Source organism: Cyprinus carpio, chromosome A17 (assembly GCF_018340385.1).
Source record: "Cyprinus carpio isolate SPL01 chromosome A17, ASM1834038v1, whole genome shotgun sequence".
Taxonomy (NCBI): Eukaryota; Metazoa; Chordata; class Actinopteri; order Cypriniformes; family Cyprinidae; genus Cyprinus; species Cyprinus carpio.
In genome coordinates, this window is record NC_056588.1 from 5241784 (window position 1) to 5255990 (window position 14207).

At 37.4% G+C, this 14207-nt stretch overlaps 1 protein-coding gene across 1 annotated transcript in view; it reads left to right on the plus strand.

The window, feature by feature from the left end:
* The window catches only part of LOC109092082 (ral GTPase-activating protein subunit alpha-1-like), a 66557-nt gene that overhangs the window by 41482 nt on the left and 10868 nt on the right, over nt 1-14207 (plus strand). Inside the window, 5 exon segments of the mRNA XM_042773666.1 lie at nt 749-820; nt 950-1073; nt 1236-1391; nt 6184-6342; nt 8617-8744. Coding sequence (XP_042629600.1) covers nt 749-820; nt 950-1073; nt 1236-1391; nt 6184-6342; nt 8617-8744 — 639 coding nt within the window.

Sequence of the window (14207 nt, forward strand, 5' to 3'; positions counted from 1 at the left end):
GAACAAAACAAAAAGTCCTTTTAGAGAGCATTGTGTGGTTTTCCACATGACTCACGAAGCCACTTGGAGGGAGCGAAAGATAAAGAAGGGGAGAGGGAGAAAGTAACTGAACTCTGAACTATAAGAGCTGCAGACGGAAAGAAGTCGCATTATCTTAGATTTATGTTTTTGTTTTTTTGTTTTCATGACATCATGTGTAGATTTTTGTTTCACGCCTCATCGTGTCATAAGATGTTTTTCAGCGCAGGATCTTCCATTGTTTGTTTTCATTTGCATTTCTGTTGCGGGGTCAGATTTTCCGGGAGTCTGTGAGAAAAACAAGGAAGATGGTAATTAGGCAGGCAGCCGCTTAATGAAAGAGATCTAATGCACAGTCTAGAACAGCGCTTCTCCAAATAGGGTCTGTTAACCATAGCTAGAGCGTCCAAAAATCTATCTATCTATCTATCTATCTATCTATCTATCTATCCATCTATCCATCTATCCATCTATCCATCTATCCATCTATCCATCTATCCATCTATCTATCTATCTATCTACCTGTTCCTCTGTTGTTTTATCTATTGTCTGTCAATTCTTCTGTCCGTCTGTCAATATATCTATCTATCTAGAAATCTATCTTTTTCATTACTTGGATGTTGTCCTTGATTGCCCGTCTGAGTATAAGCTAATTAAGCTGATCATAGATGCGTCATCTGGTGGAATATTTCTCTTCATTAGATTTTATGTTTAAATGTCCTTTCTCCAGGAACAGTTTCCACCTGCTGAAGAAGAACGAGAAACTACTGAGAGAGCTGAAGAATCTGGATTCAAGGCAGTGGTATGTTATGCCACTTTTTATCCAGTGTTGTTTCTTTTAAAGCTATTAGGAAAGGGAAAGGGAAAAAAATATAGCATTTACCTGTCTGTGAAACCATAATTTACTTGCTTCTCTATTAATGTTTTTCAGTCGTGAAACCCACAAGATTGCGGTGTTTTACGTGGCAGAGGGGCAGGAAGACAAGCACTCAATACTGTCCAACACAGCCGGGAGTCAGGCCTATGAAGACTTTGTGTCAGGCCTGGGCTGGGAGGTAAAATCTTGATAATTAATTGCTGGGAGGCAATTCATTAATAAATGTCATATATATATATATATATATATATATATATATATATATATATTTAAATATTACTCACAATATTTATATGATATTAATGCGTGGGCCCTAACAAACTCTTTCCTCAATGTTCAGGTGAACTTAACGAGTCATTGTGGTTTCATGGGCGGCCTGCAGAGGAACAAGAGCACAGGTTTGACCATGCCCTACTTCGCCACCTCTACAGTAGAAGTCATGTTCCACGTCTCCACACGCATGCCTCCGGACTCAGACGACTCGCTCACTAAAAAGGTAAACTTGTAGAACACTGCATTTTGAAGTCAACTTATGATTTTAGCCAGGTTATATGACAAATTTCTACCCGTGTTACTTTAGTATTTCATAGACACTATTTTCGTATTTATAAGTATTTTGAATTAGCTTTTTTTTTAAATTGTCAGGTTTCATTCTTATGTTAAAGTTTTAGTAATTTTGTTATGTGCTTATGCCATTTGAATTAGTTTTTTTTTTAACATGTCTATATAGTTTTAAAAATGTATTTTTATTTCCGTTATTAGTAAATCATCACCTTTTTCAGTTAGTAGTTAAAAACTTTTTTAATCTAATTTTATTTATTTTTTTCAGTTTGATTTTTATTAACGAAAATAATTTATAATGTTTTTAGTTTTAATTAACAATAGCAAAACTGATTTCAACCACATCTGGTTTTTCTGATCCTTAGAATTAAAAAAGGCTGTTTTTGCTGTACTTTATGGAAATAACCTCTGCATTCTCACACAAAGAAGATATTTCTGAAGAGTGTTTCACCTATTATTGTTCACAAATTAAAATCTAAGGGGTACAATATAGCATCTAAATAACCCATTTAGTAGCTTAGCCAACTGGACTGGAGTTTTGCCTCATGAACACATATCTGCATAGTTCACCAGTCTCAAAAGAACAAGGAGAAATCTTGTTTTCCATTACTCAAAAGCTGCTGATACTCTAAAGAGTTAAACTCTCCCCCTGCCAGCTCACCTGTGGAAAGCCTTTTAGATTGTAGTCTGTGTCATTTCTTTCCTAGCTCTTCTGTCTGGAGTTTTCTCCAGCAGTGCGGCTCTGCTCCTCCTGTGCGGTGGGTGAAGTGGGACACAGAACCTTTCTGACCTGTGCGTTCACACCTCATCATTAAACCAAACCCAGGCTAATCTGAGGGGTGGGACACTTATACCTGCCAAGAGCTGTGCTTTTGTGTTTCTGGGTTCCCTGTAGAGAGAAAAGGTCTTCTCTGCTGTCAGAACATAGAAAAGAAGAAAGTAATGACTCCTAACAGCCGTACTTTATTCTCTCGTTCTGCTTCTCCCACTGGCTTTTATCTTGTCTCTCTTTTATTTAAAAAGAGGGATGTCACCCTTTCTTTTTTTTCACTTTTTTTGCAGTCAGTGTGACCTTATGGAGAAACGTCACTCTCTATTTTTTCTCTTTCTGGAATTGTGTTTCTTCAACTATGGGCACTTTTTTGCCCTGTGGGCTTTTATAAATTAAACTCTCTTTAAATGCACCCTTTACATTTTAGATAGTTTAATTTTTTTATTTATTTTTTTGTCATCTAATAATATCCAACCGTGGATATACATCTCAAATGATGTGGTGTTTAATAGCATTCTGTGGTAGAAATGAGGATGGCAAAAAAAAGAGACTCCTTTGTCTTGCTAAGGTTAATTTCATTGATTACATTTTATGTATGCCAAATATACACAACAAATATTTTTATATTTTCTTGCATAAATTGACACAATTTGATTTTTATTGGAAAATATTTTAAGTTATATTATATCAAGTTTTTTTCTTTTTTTTTTCTTCATATATTCTGCTTTTTTCCACTGAAACTTTTTTTCATGGTAATTACGTTAACTTTTGGGGGGAAAAATGTGGCACAATTTTTATTATAATTATTGGCAAAATCAGTTCATTTTGATGTTAATCAGACAACTGAAGGACAGTTTGTTTATATATATATATACATACTTGAAGAAACACCCGCAAATGTCTGTCTGCATGGGTATTTTTTTCTGTTCACATGGGCAGCACAAATCTAATAATGTGCAGCATTATCCTTAATGAGCTTGGCTGGAAGGCTGTGATATGGGGATGTTTGTGAAGCGGCCAGCTCTATGCCGAATGACCAATCGCTTGTCATTAGAGCTGTCCCCTAACTTCCTAACTCATACGTCTCCTGGGGCAGAGACGAGGCGATAAGGTGCTAATGCGCCCCAAAGACTTATTAATAAACGTAGATAGAAATGTGATATTGCTGCGAGGGTCAGTGGGGAGGGAGGGAGGGAGGACTACAGTGGACCGTAAGAGGGACGTTTCATGGGGCGTTTATTCGGTGGTAAAGGGGGGCTCTAATTAGATAACCACGTTTAGTCTGAAATGGTCTTGCCTACAGCTTATTGTGTCTTCTCTGGTTTTATGAGCTGGGCAGGTATGCTGAAAGGGGGGTTGTGGGATATTGTCGGGAAGATGTTGGACTGTATTGGCTTTAAGCAGAAGGATGACAAGTTGTGATGTCTGGTTTCATGGCCCACTGTTTTTAAACCGATGTTTGTCCCTGTTGAGAGAAATGGAGGATGATAAATAACATGTTTTTTAAGATATTATACTCACCAATCTGATCAGAAATACAGTAAAAAGTAATTTAGTGAATTATTACTATTTCAAATAACTTTTCTGTTTTAAAATATAATTTATTTCTGTGATGCAAAGCTGAATACTCCAGTCTTTAGTATCGCATGATTCTTCAGAAATCAGTTCTAATGTGCTGATTGTAATTTTGTGCGTTTCTTATCATCAATGTTGAAAACAGTTGAAATATAGAAAGTTCAAAACAACAGCATTTATTTGAATTTTTTTTAACAGTATAAATATATTTACTGTCGCTTTTGAACAATTTAATGCATCCTTGCTGAATATATACAGTTTGTTTTTTTTTTACTGATAAAGGGTTAAAGTCATTTGAAATATTACATTTATAAATGGGTTCTTATGAGGAAAATAAAATGCAGAACTGTAGAAACTTGTATCTTTTTAACACAGTAAAATCCTGGGTTTATGCATTCATCACGTTTCTTCTATAATTCAGACATTTCTTTCCTCTATGTTTTTGTGTCATTGAGGTGACTGAGCACATCTTGCAATAAAAAATCTAAAGCAGATCTATATCTTCTTATCACAATGAGGACAGGCCGTTTGAGTTTCTACCACAATGTTGCCATGATCTGTAGCATGGGCTGCCATTCGAATGTGGCATTTCTCAGAATGATATTACATGATTAAACAAAGATGGCAGAGAGATGAAAGAAAATCTCTCAGTCCAGACCACCTTATCGTCCAATAAAACTCCAATCATTTTGTCACACGGACACACACCCTGGAATGAAATGGCAGTCCCTGATCGGCGGCAGTGCAGCTGAAGGCTGGATGTAATTCATGGCTGTTATTTGAGGACGAGGCATGCAGTGAAGTGACGTGTGTGGTGTTTGGGGCAGTGAAGGGTTTTTGGACTGCCGTCCCTGCCCTGCAGGGGAGCTGAGGAGACCTCCACGCCACGCACGGCTATATTCCACCCAAATTAGATTGGGTCCGTCCATGTGCTGCATCGCCTATCATGACTCCTCAGAGGCAAATTGGATTTGCAAGGGCTGCTGGAGAGGCTATCCAGAGCACGATCTTCTGATAGCAACTTTAAACCATGTTAACTAGACACTAAAGCGTGTCAGTGCAGCCGCTGGTGCCACAGCGCGCACACACTTTTTTTTTCTGCCTTTTTTTTTTTTTCTCGTGGCTGCTGTTTTATGCACTGTTTATTGTCTAACATTCTCTTTAAAGGATTCATAAAATTTTTCCACACTCGCCAATTGCAAATGTATCGGTCGTAATTGTTACTTACAGTACTGTATTATTCTAAAATATAGTTATTAAATATATTATTTCATAATAATAATATTAAATAACTTTTCTAAATAGTTGAGAAATGTTTTTTATTGTAATATAATGTTTATATTATATATTTATTGTCCTTATGTCACACAATTAAAGTAATTTGTGAGAATTTAGTAGCCATAAATGTTTCTCAGTCCAAATACATATATTTACTTTTGCTATACTTGCCAAGTGAATTGAGAAAATCAGCCATATATGTTTGTTATAGTCAATGAAAATAAATTATTACACATATTATTAAATTTTGTATTAAATATATTATTTAATAAATATATATGTAATTATTATAATTTTAAGTAGTTATTATATTTTATGTATTTTTTACATTTATATATTTATTATGTTATTTATGCATTATTATTAATTTATTATTTTATATTACCTTATGTTATATTAAAGTTAATGATTTTGCTGCTTTTTTTTTTGTCGCATCATATAAAAACTAATCTGTACTATATGCATTTGATGTCCAGAGAGTGTTCATTTTTGATCTGTTCACCTTAAGAGTAACAAGCTTTCTATGATCTGCACTGATTAAAATGACTTGAGCCGTAACCGCAAAGCAAAACTCTGCAGTTAAAGAAATGAATGATGTCCAAAGGACAGACTTTGTCATTGGTTGCATAAAGGTTGCGGCAGTCGCTCGGGACAGTTGATGGGTCGCTGCGCCCATGGCCTTGGCAGTGATTGAGCAGGTCTTGGGAAGATGGAGTGATCGGAGGAAGATAGATGAGAGGAGGAGAGATGGGGCTGAGCGTCCGTTCTCTCAACTGTCGCAGCGCAAGGTTAATAACACTGTAGTGGACAGTGCTCGGCCATGGCTACATGTAGTGTAGATTTAATTCAAACCAGTTACATTTTTGCTTTTGTTTTAGAAAACGTGATGGTCATAAAATATGAACAGCATGCAAGCTCAAGGCTTCTTGTATTGATGCAGAGTAAAAAATGCATACAAGTGTTTTATGGATGTGAACACCACAATGAAAGTGAGGTATCACCATTCAGCCTTAACCATATCTTTAAAAAGTATACTTTAGATCTGTTTGAACAAAAGCAATGTCTAAATGACATCTTTTATGTATTCTCTCTCTCCATACAGTTAAGACACTTGGGTAATGATGAAGTGCATATCGTGTGGTCTGAGCACTCGCGGGACTACCGGAGAGGCATCATTCCTACTGAGTTTGGAGACGTGCTCATCATCATCTACCCCATGAAGAACCACATGTACAGCATCCAGATCATTAAAAAACCCGAGGTGAGCTCTGAACCCATCTTAGAGGAACCAATAAGGACTGTCTTTTAATTATTTCTGATTTCTGTCTAACTAGAAATGTCACAAACAAATTTATTTTTTTAATTAAATAATTTATTCAAATAGATTTGTAAAACATATTTTAAAGCACCTCACTCCATTAGAACAATTCATTTGGGAGTAAAAGTGTGGGATGGGATGAGATTTTGAAGTATACACTACTGTTAAAAAATGTAGGGCCTGAAAGTTTTTTTTTTTTTTAAGAATTAATATTATTATTCAACAAGGAGGCATTTAATTATTTAAAACACAGTTATAAAAAAGGAATTATTAAGAAATCTATTTCAAATAAAAGCTGTTTTTACTTTGTTCATCAAAGAATTCTGAAAATAAAAATGTCAATTTCCACAACATTTTGAACTGTTTTCAACATTGATTATAGTAAGAAATGTTTCTTGAGCAGCAAATCATCATATTAGAGTGATTTCTGATGGATCATGTGACACTGAAGACTGGAGTAATGATGCTGAAAATTCAGCTTTGCATCACAGGAATAAATTACATTTTAAAATATATAAAAATAAGAAATAGTTGTTTTAAATTGTAATAATATTTCACAATATTATTGTTTTTACTGTATTTTTGATAAAATACAAACAACCTTAATGATCATAAGAGACTTCTTTCAAAAAATTACAAATATTTTCCACCCCCAGAATTTTGAACGGTTGTGTAAAACCCTAATAATGAACACCATTATATAAATAAATATTTATTTTATTACCAAAAGAACATGTGACACCTAGACTTTTGAGACAGTGAATCTGATTTTTGAAGCAGATTGTCTGAACGGGCCTATTGGCTAAATGCATTTAAATTCTCTGAAAGTCTCGTCCATACTTTGAGGGAGGAAAACAATTTTAATTGCCGCTGAACAGAGAGATCGGTGTACAGTAAAGCAGAGATATTTGTTTGTGCATCACACCCATTTGTTTTTCTGTAAATGAGTTCAATGCTTTGTACAGGAGACAGTGGAAGCATATCTGTCTTTGAGCACTACCAATCATTGCTTCCTGCTCAGTTATGTCAGGGCTAATTGAATGAATGGGATTCTCAGAATCGAATTCCGCTGTGGAGATGGAACCGAGACGAGAGGCTCAGTCTTTCATGCAGTCTGAGGAAATGTAGAAAGATGGAGAGATAAAGAAAGACGAGGCCTGGCTTTTATGAAAGTCCATTTAGACCCCATTTCTGTGTATTGGGGTTATTGAGTTTGTAATTTTCTGATTTATGTAAGGGATTTTTTTGTGTGAGGGATTTTAATTGTTCGGAGGTTTTGACATTTCCATGTCTCATTTTATTTGAAGGATAAAGCTGCTAGCTTATAAGGTGTGTAAAGGCCTGTTCACAAAGTATGATGCAGCTAAGTATTTACAAACAGTCTTTTATACCAAAACTATTCATTCTGGGGGTGGGCCCTTAATTAAATGATTGGTATCTAAAAAAGTTAAATTACATTACCATTCTAGGGGTCTTTGGGGTCAGTTATTTTTGAAGAAATTAATACTTTTATTCAGCAAAGAAAGACACATTCAATTTATTAAAATATAAATAAAGACCTTTATAATGTTACAAGAAAAATCTGTCAAATAAATGTTCTTTTAAACTTGCTGTTCATCAATGAATCAATGAGAAAAAAAAAATGTTTCTTGAGTAGAAAAACAGCATATTAGAATGATTCTGAAGGATCATGTGACACTGAAGACTGGAGTAATGATGCTGAAAATTCAGCTTTGCATCACAGGAATAAGTTACATTTTAGAAAATATATTACAATAGAAAATAGTCTTTTAAATTGTAGTAATATTTCACAATATTACAGTTTTTTTTTTTTTTTTTTTTGATCAAATAAATGCACCCTTAATCAGCACAAGAGACTGTTAAAAAAAAAAATACACAAAAAATCTTACAGACCTCAAGCTTAACTAAAAAAGTACTATATAAAATAAAATAAAATGGATCAGATTAAAAAAAGATGAACCATCACAATACAATTTCTCAGACTCGATGTGAAGCAGCTTATAGAGATTCATTGTTTCATTTTATAATCTTGTCATGCGCATTTTTCATGCTGAAAATGTGAACTTATGGGAGTGTGAATAGGCCTTAATATTGATTGAAATGTGTGTTTTGTTCCTGCTTGGAGCTTCTCACATTTTGCTCTTCTCAGGCCATTAAGTGTTCATACTGTATATCATGTCATCTCACTTTCCACAGGTGCCATTTTTCGGTCCCTTGTTTGATGGAGCCATAGTGGATGGAAATATCTTACCCACAGTGGTGCGAGCCACGGCCATCAACGCCAGCAGAGCTCTGAAATCCCTCATCCCTCTTTACCAAAATTTGTATCCTTTTCCTAGACTTTAACGAGTGCACATTTTGTCATGTTTAAGGTGGCAGAAGCCTATTATCATTGTTACAGCCTGCTTGGTTGGTCCTCTGCTTTCTCCTGCTGCCGTACAGACCTGGCTCACGTATGTACGGATTGACTTTCGAGCGGTCAGGTTGGTTCTGGCGGGAGCAGGTAGAGCCGCTCAATAATTATTGATGTCTTATTTCTCAGCTCTGCACATGTAGAGCACCGCTCTGTGCTCACCCAGTCAGGCGGGTGATAGAATCATTCTGATCCCTCCTCAGTGCCTGCTTACCTGCCTGCACAGCCGTTTGCTTTTGAAATGCTTCTTTTGCAATTTGGTGTTCTTTTCTGTCTCTTTTCTCTGTATTACGATCTGAACCTCTGCTGTTGTACTTATCTTATTTTTTGGGTCCACTTTTCAGTTCTTATTATACATACACAATATGCATTGTCTCTTAAAATAAGCTTAAAAAGTAGTAGTTTTAGCTTGTTTACCTTTGCATAATTATTAGGGCTGTCAAAGTTAATGTGGAAAAAGTTAACAGAAATCAGTTTTATATGTTTAAAATGTTTAAATGTATATATATTATGCACTACCGTTTTTGAAAGAAGACTTTTTTAAGTGCACAAAGACTGCAATTTTATATTGTGATGTATTGTAAAATGTAATTTTCACCAGCATTTCTTCAGTGTCATATGACCCTTAAGAAATGATTTGACCATGTTGTTTTGGTACTCAAAAAAAACATTTCTCATATAAAAAATGTTTTCGTGATTTTCAGGATATTTATATATTTTTTTTTTTTACAAAGAGAACAATAAACATTTCTTTTACTGTCAATTTTGATTAAGGCAATGCATCCTTGCTAACAAAAGTAATATTAAAAATCTTACTGACCCCAACTTTTTGAACTGTAAAGTTAATTATTAAGTATAACTGCATTTTCATTGACTTGATCATGCTTTCTTGGAAATCTGTGGTTTTTATTTTGATTACATTTCTCATCTAATTCTGATCCTTTTTAACACTGCATTAAATTATTATATTAATTACAATTTCTAAATCAAAATAAATTGACAGCCCTAATAGTTAGTGGTACTTGCCAAGATTATTAATATTGCTCATGTTTAAGGGTTAGTGATTTGGACTTTAGTATTAAACTTCAGCTGTTGCTTTAAGTGACTGGACTGGAAAGAGGGAAAAATCCCATAGTTTTACATTGAAGGACGAACCTGAAAAATATCTAGAGAACAAAATATCATGGATGGTTGATTCTTTTGACCCTCAAAGTAGCCAAATTTTAATAAAAAAAGAAAGTTGAAGGCCTTCGGTCAGAATGAGATAAACAGCCTGGATTTGAACTTGTAAGCAACCACCCACCCATCATGATTTTTGCATGGTCAAGTGCCACTATAAAAATCTAGTTTCTTTTACTTTGACAATCTGCTTTGTTTTGTCAAAAAACAGTTATTTCTAAATTATTACAGCCACTGTACGCTTTAGATAGTGTTCAGTTTCCAAACATTTCCAAGTCCAGTCCAGCCTCTCTGTCTCATTGGCACCAAAGACCTTTAACTTTCTTTAAGAGCTCTCTTTTCTTCTCAAAGAGATGCTACTTCCAGAAAACAAAGCGAAGTCTGAGAGGAGGGGAAAAAATGGAGAGAGAAAAGGGGGGGAAAGCGATTCTCATCTGCCATGTCCTCCAAGCCAGAGAGATTGTTTGGCTCTGCTTGAGTCTTTCGCTCGCAGCAATCTCGCCCATCTGTGTGCCTGCGCGAAGCTCGATAGTGGACTGAGCTATTGATTGGCGTGAGCCGCAAGCCGCACAGGTCGATGCTCCTGACAGCCTGAATTACAGTAATCTGTCATTATCGACGGATGTCTCTCCAAACCTTTTCTCTCTCTCTGTCTTTCTCTATTCTCTCTTTTGGTCTGTTTTTCTTTCAGTCTGATTCCCTTTATTTTGAAACTATCCCTCCCTCTTTTTTTTCCTCTTTCTTTGAGTGCCCTCGCACCTTCTTTTCATTCTGTCCTGTGCGAATAATTGATGACTGTGAGGGATGGATGGCAGGCTAGTAGTGATTAGAAGATCTATGTGCCAGACGAGCTGCTCTCCTACGATGAAATCAGGCTGTGAGACAGAGAGGACCCCAGAGATGTGAGGAAGGAAGTCACAGTATCTCCTGCTTACCTGTTGATGGTGCCGCCACATGCAGTCATTGCAGAGAGAGAGAAAGTTATGTAACTTAATTGTCCCTTTAACGTCCTTGTATCTCTGAATCAATCACTAACGGGTGGTGTGGTGTAGTAGTTAAATTGCAGAGCTGCGAAAAGTTGCTGGTTCAGTAGTTAGTCATGAGCCCTCATCAGATTCGTTCCACTCAGCCGCATCTTAAGGTCATAAATTATTAGATATCTGGAATTTCATAGAGTTCTAGAGTTTTCCAGATTTGATTCAACAAGCTCTCAATTTGATTCAGTTTGGTTAAATTATGATTCATTTCAGTATATTTTAGTAATTTAATTTTTGTAAGAATTGCTTACTTATGAAAGGGTTTTTACTCTGCAAATATAGTAAAAGGTACTTCACATTATGAATTACATTATTAATTTTTTTGGGTGGGTGGGGATTGGGTTACATTGGTCACATTTTTTTTTTTTCATGATTCAGTGGAAAAAAAAAGCTCAGAAGACTCGCATGTTTCAGGATTTAGTATACAATAATTGTGCTGTATTTTTTGATTCACTTGAACCATTTCATAAGAGTCATTTGCTCATGAATTTTGTGCTAGTTTGCCAGTTATGTATGTTTTTGATTCACTAAAAGAACCGTCTCATAAGAGTGATTCATTTCAGGATTCAGGCTATGCTGATCACGCTCAGAGTCATTTGTTCATGAATTATGCTACACTGATCATGCTGTATGTTTTTAATTCACTAAAAGAACCATCTCGTAAGTGTCTATGCTTTTGGATTTAGACTACACTGGTCATACGGTATGTTTTTGGTTCACTGAAAGACCCGACTCAAAAGTCATTCATTTCTGGTTTCAGTTTACACTGTTCGCACTATATAATGTATGGTATTTAAGTCACTAAAAGAACCAGGCTACTCTGGTTGTGCATTATTTTTGATTCACTAAAAGAATCGAATCATAAGAGTCATTTATTTGGAGAGTTGGACTGCACTGGTTGCATTGTTAGTCAAGCACACTGTTTGGGTTGATTTGGGTAATTTGAAAGAAGTGGAAGTCGTTAAAATAAGTACACATGGAAAGAATACATTGGCTTTCAAGTTTCTTTTCATCCATATAATCAAGCTTATTTTCTTCCACCTGAATTGCATTGCACGCTGAGCCTCAGTTTGCCACCTTTAGTTTCACAGAAAAACAAAATTAGATTTTGTCTGGAATCACATCAGGTGCTGTTCTTGCTGAAGAGGTCTTCATTTAGAAATGTTTAAATGATGCACCGGCTGACGCATGATCACAGTAGCCCCCTCTTTATTTCAGCAGAGACATGCATTGTGAGGTGAATGATATAGATTTAAAAAAAAAAAAACAACAGACCAGCTTTTTCCTTTTATACAAAGCCTGCAGTATGCCTTTAGCACGTAATGTCAAAACATCATATTTTTTCCCTAATTATTTGCCCCGAAACTCAATAATATCAGACTTTTTATCCGCTGTTCTCACTTTTTTCCCTTCATCTCTTCTCTTTTCTCATTCTGTAAGCCAACACGCCTCAACCTCTCTTGTGCCTGACTCTAAGTTCCAGTTCCTTCTCTTGGCCCCGGGCTGCATCCATCTGCCTCCCTGCACACTGATCCCTCATTCAGCATGACTGTGAAATTAGGGCCTGGAATGGAGAGAAAGGGGCCTCTTTGGTCTTAATGTCTGTTGGAGGGAAAGGAAAAAAACAGCAGATAGCAGGTAGCTGGCGTGGGTCAGTGTTATGAATGCTGGGCAGACAAAATAACAGGGTTAAACTGCAGATAGCACAGGAGTAATCCAATGGGCCATGTGTGGAAAAAGAGCCTGAGCTCGGGGCCTTCCAACCAGCCTTAGTCTCTGAGGGCACCATGTTGGGTCCGAGTGATAAAATGTTCTGGCCTGCCATATGTGGAATTGTGTGTGATTTTTAAACACCCCACTTTGATTAGAGCTAGTTGACCTGTCTCGCCTCGAGGCTACCGAATCACTACAGCTGTTAGTCTTCTTGTAACGCATACTGGAATGAAGTGGATCTAGATCTGGTCCTTCAAGCCCCGATTGCACAGTGAGAGAAACCCACATTATCTGATCCGTCTGGCTCACGGCTGCAAGTTGGCCGGGGGTAGATTGAGTGTTGTTGGCTCTGACTCGACAAAGAAAAAAACACATAAGTCTAAGAGTCACGGCCATCTTCCATCTGTCAGTGGTCGATTGGGACGCAGGGCGAGAGGAGGGGACGTGCTAAGCGGCTTCCCCATTGGCCGTGCCAGTCCAGTGGTGTGTGTGGGACCGTTCCAGCTCCGGTGTGACAGTGGGGGCAGGCCCGCTGGCTGCTGATTGGCAGCGATAAGTGCCGGGCTGCTGGGGTCAGCATATGGCAGGGCGTGATAGCGGAGAGAGTGGAAGAGCTTTGGGTCATAGCCTCCTTCCTTCTGACTCTGGCTTTTCCAAAAGCAACCGAGTTGATGGAAGCAGCAGGCCAGCGCTTCCCCTTTTGTCCCCATGCTTGAGCGGCCCACACACACACACATATACACACACACTTACTTGACGTAGCCAAAGCCAAACGCCTAACAGGCAGTGCTGCCACACACTGCCAGCTCTCACAATGGGCCCTATTGTGTCCCAATAACAACGTGGTTTGCTGGTGTGTGAAGGGGGATGCAAGGTTGCACTATTCACTAATTGTCCCATCAGTGCCGAAAAAGGGGCTGGAACAGATTAAAGAGGGGGGTTGGGGTATTGGTGGGGTCAGTGCTTAATTGCTTTTGCCATTTTCTTTCTCTCACTTGTCTGTTTATCTCTATATTTTGTGCATTAGTAATTATTGTAACTGCACAAGCAACACCCGTCACTGTCAGTGACTGTTGTTTTTTTCCAGCGCAGTTCACCTCAGTGATCGCTGATGGCATTAATATGTCAATCAATCACTGAGCCACTCCTCCTAACTTCTCTGCTGTTTTGACCTGTTAGCACCGACAGCTTCATCCCCAGACTTTCCAGTCAGTCAAACACAGGCCGTGTGTGAATGAGTGAGGTGCAGGGTGTGTTAACAAAAAAAAAAATGTTGTTGCGTGGCCCCCTCCAGCTCGGGATAGATTGGTAAACAACAAGCTCCCTGGGGGTGCATGGCAATGGAGAATGTGGGTCTGACTCTTACGAAGTGTTTAGGATGCGCTGCAGGCTTCTCGCATGGGGTTTGTGGTTAGTGTAGCAGAGACACATGTCTGTCTGTCTAT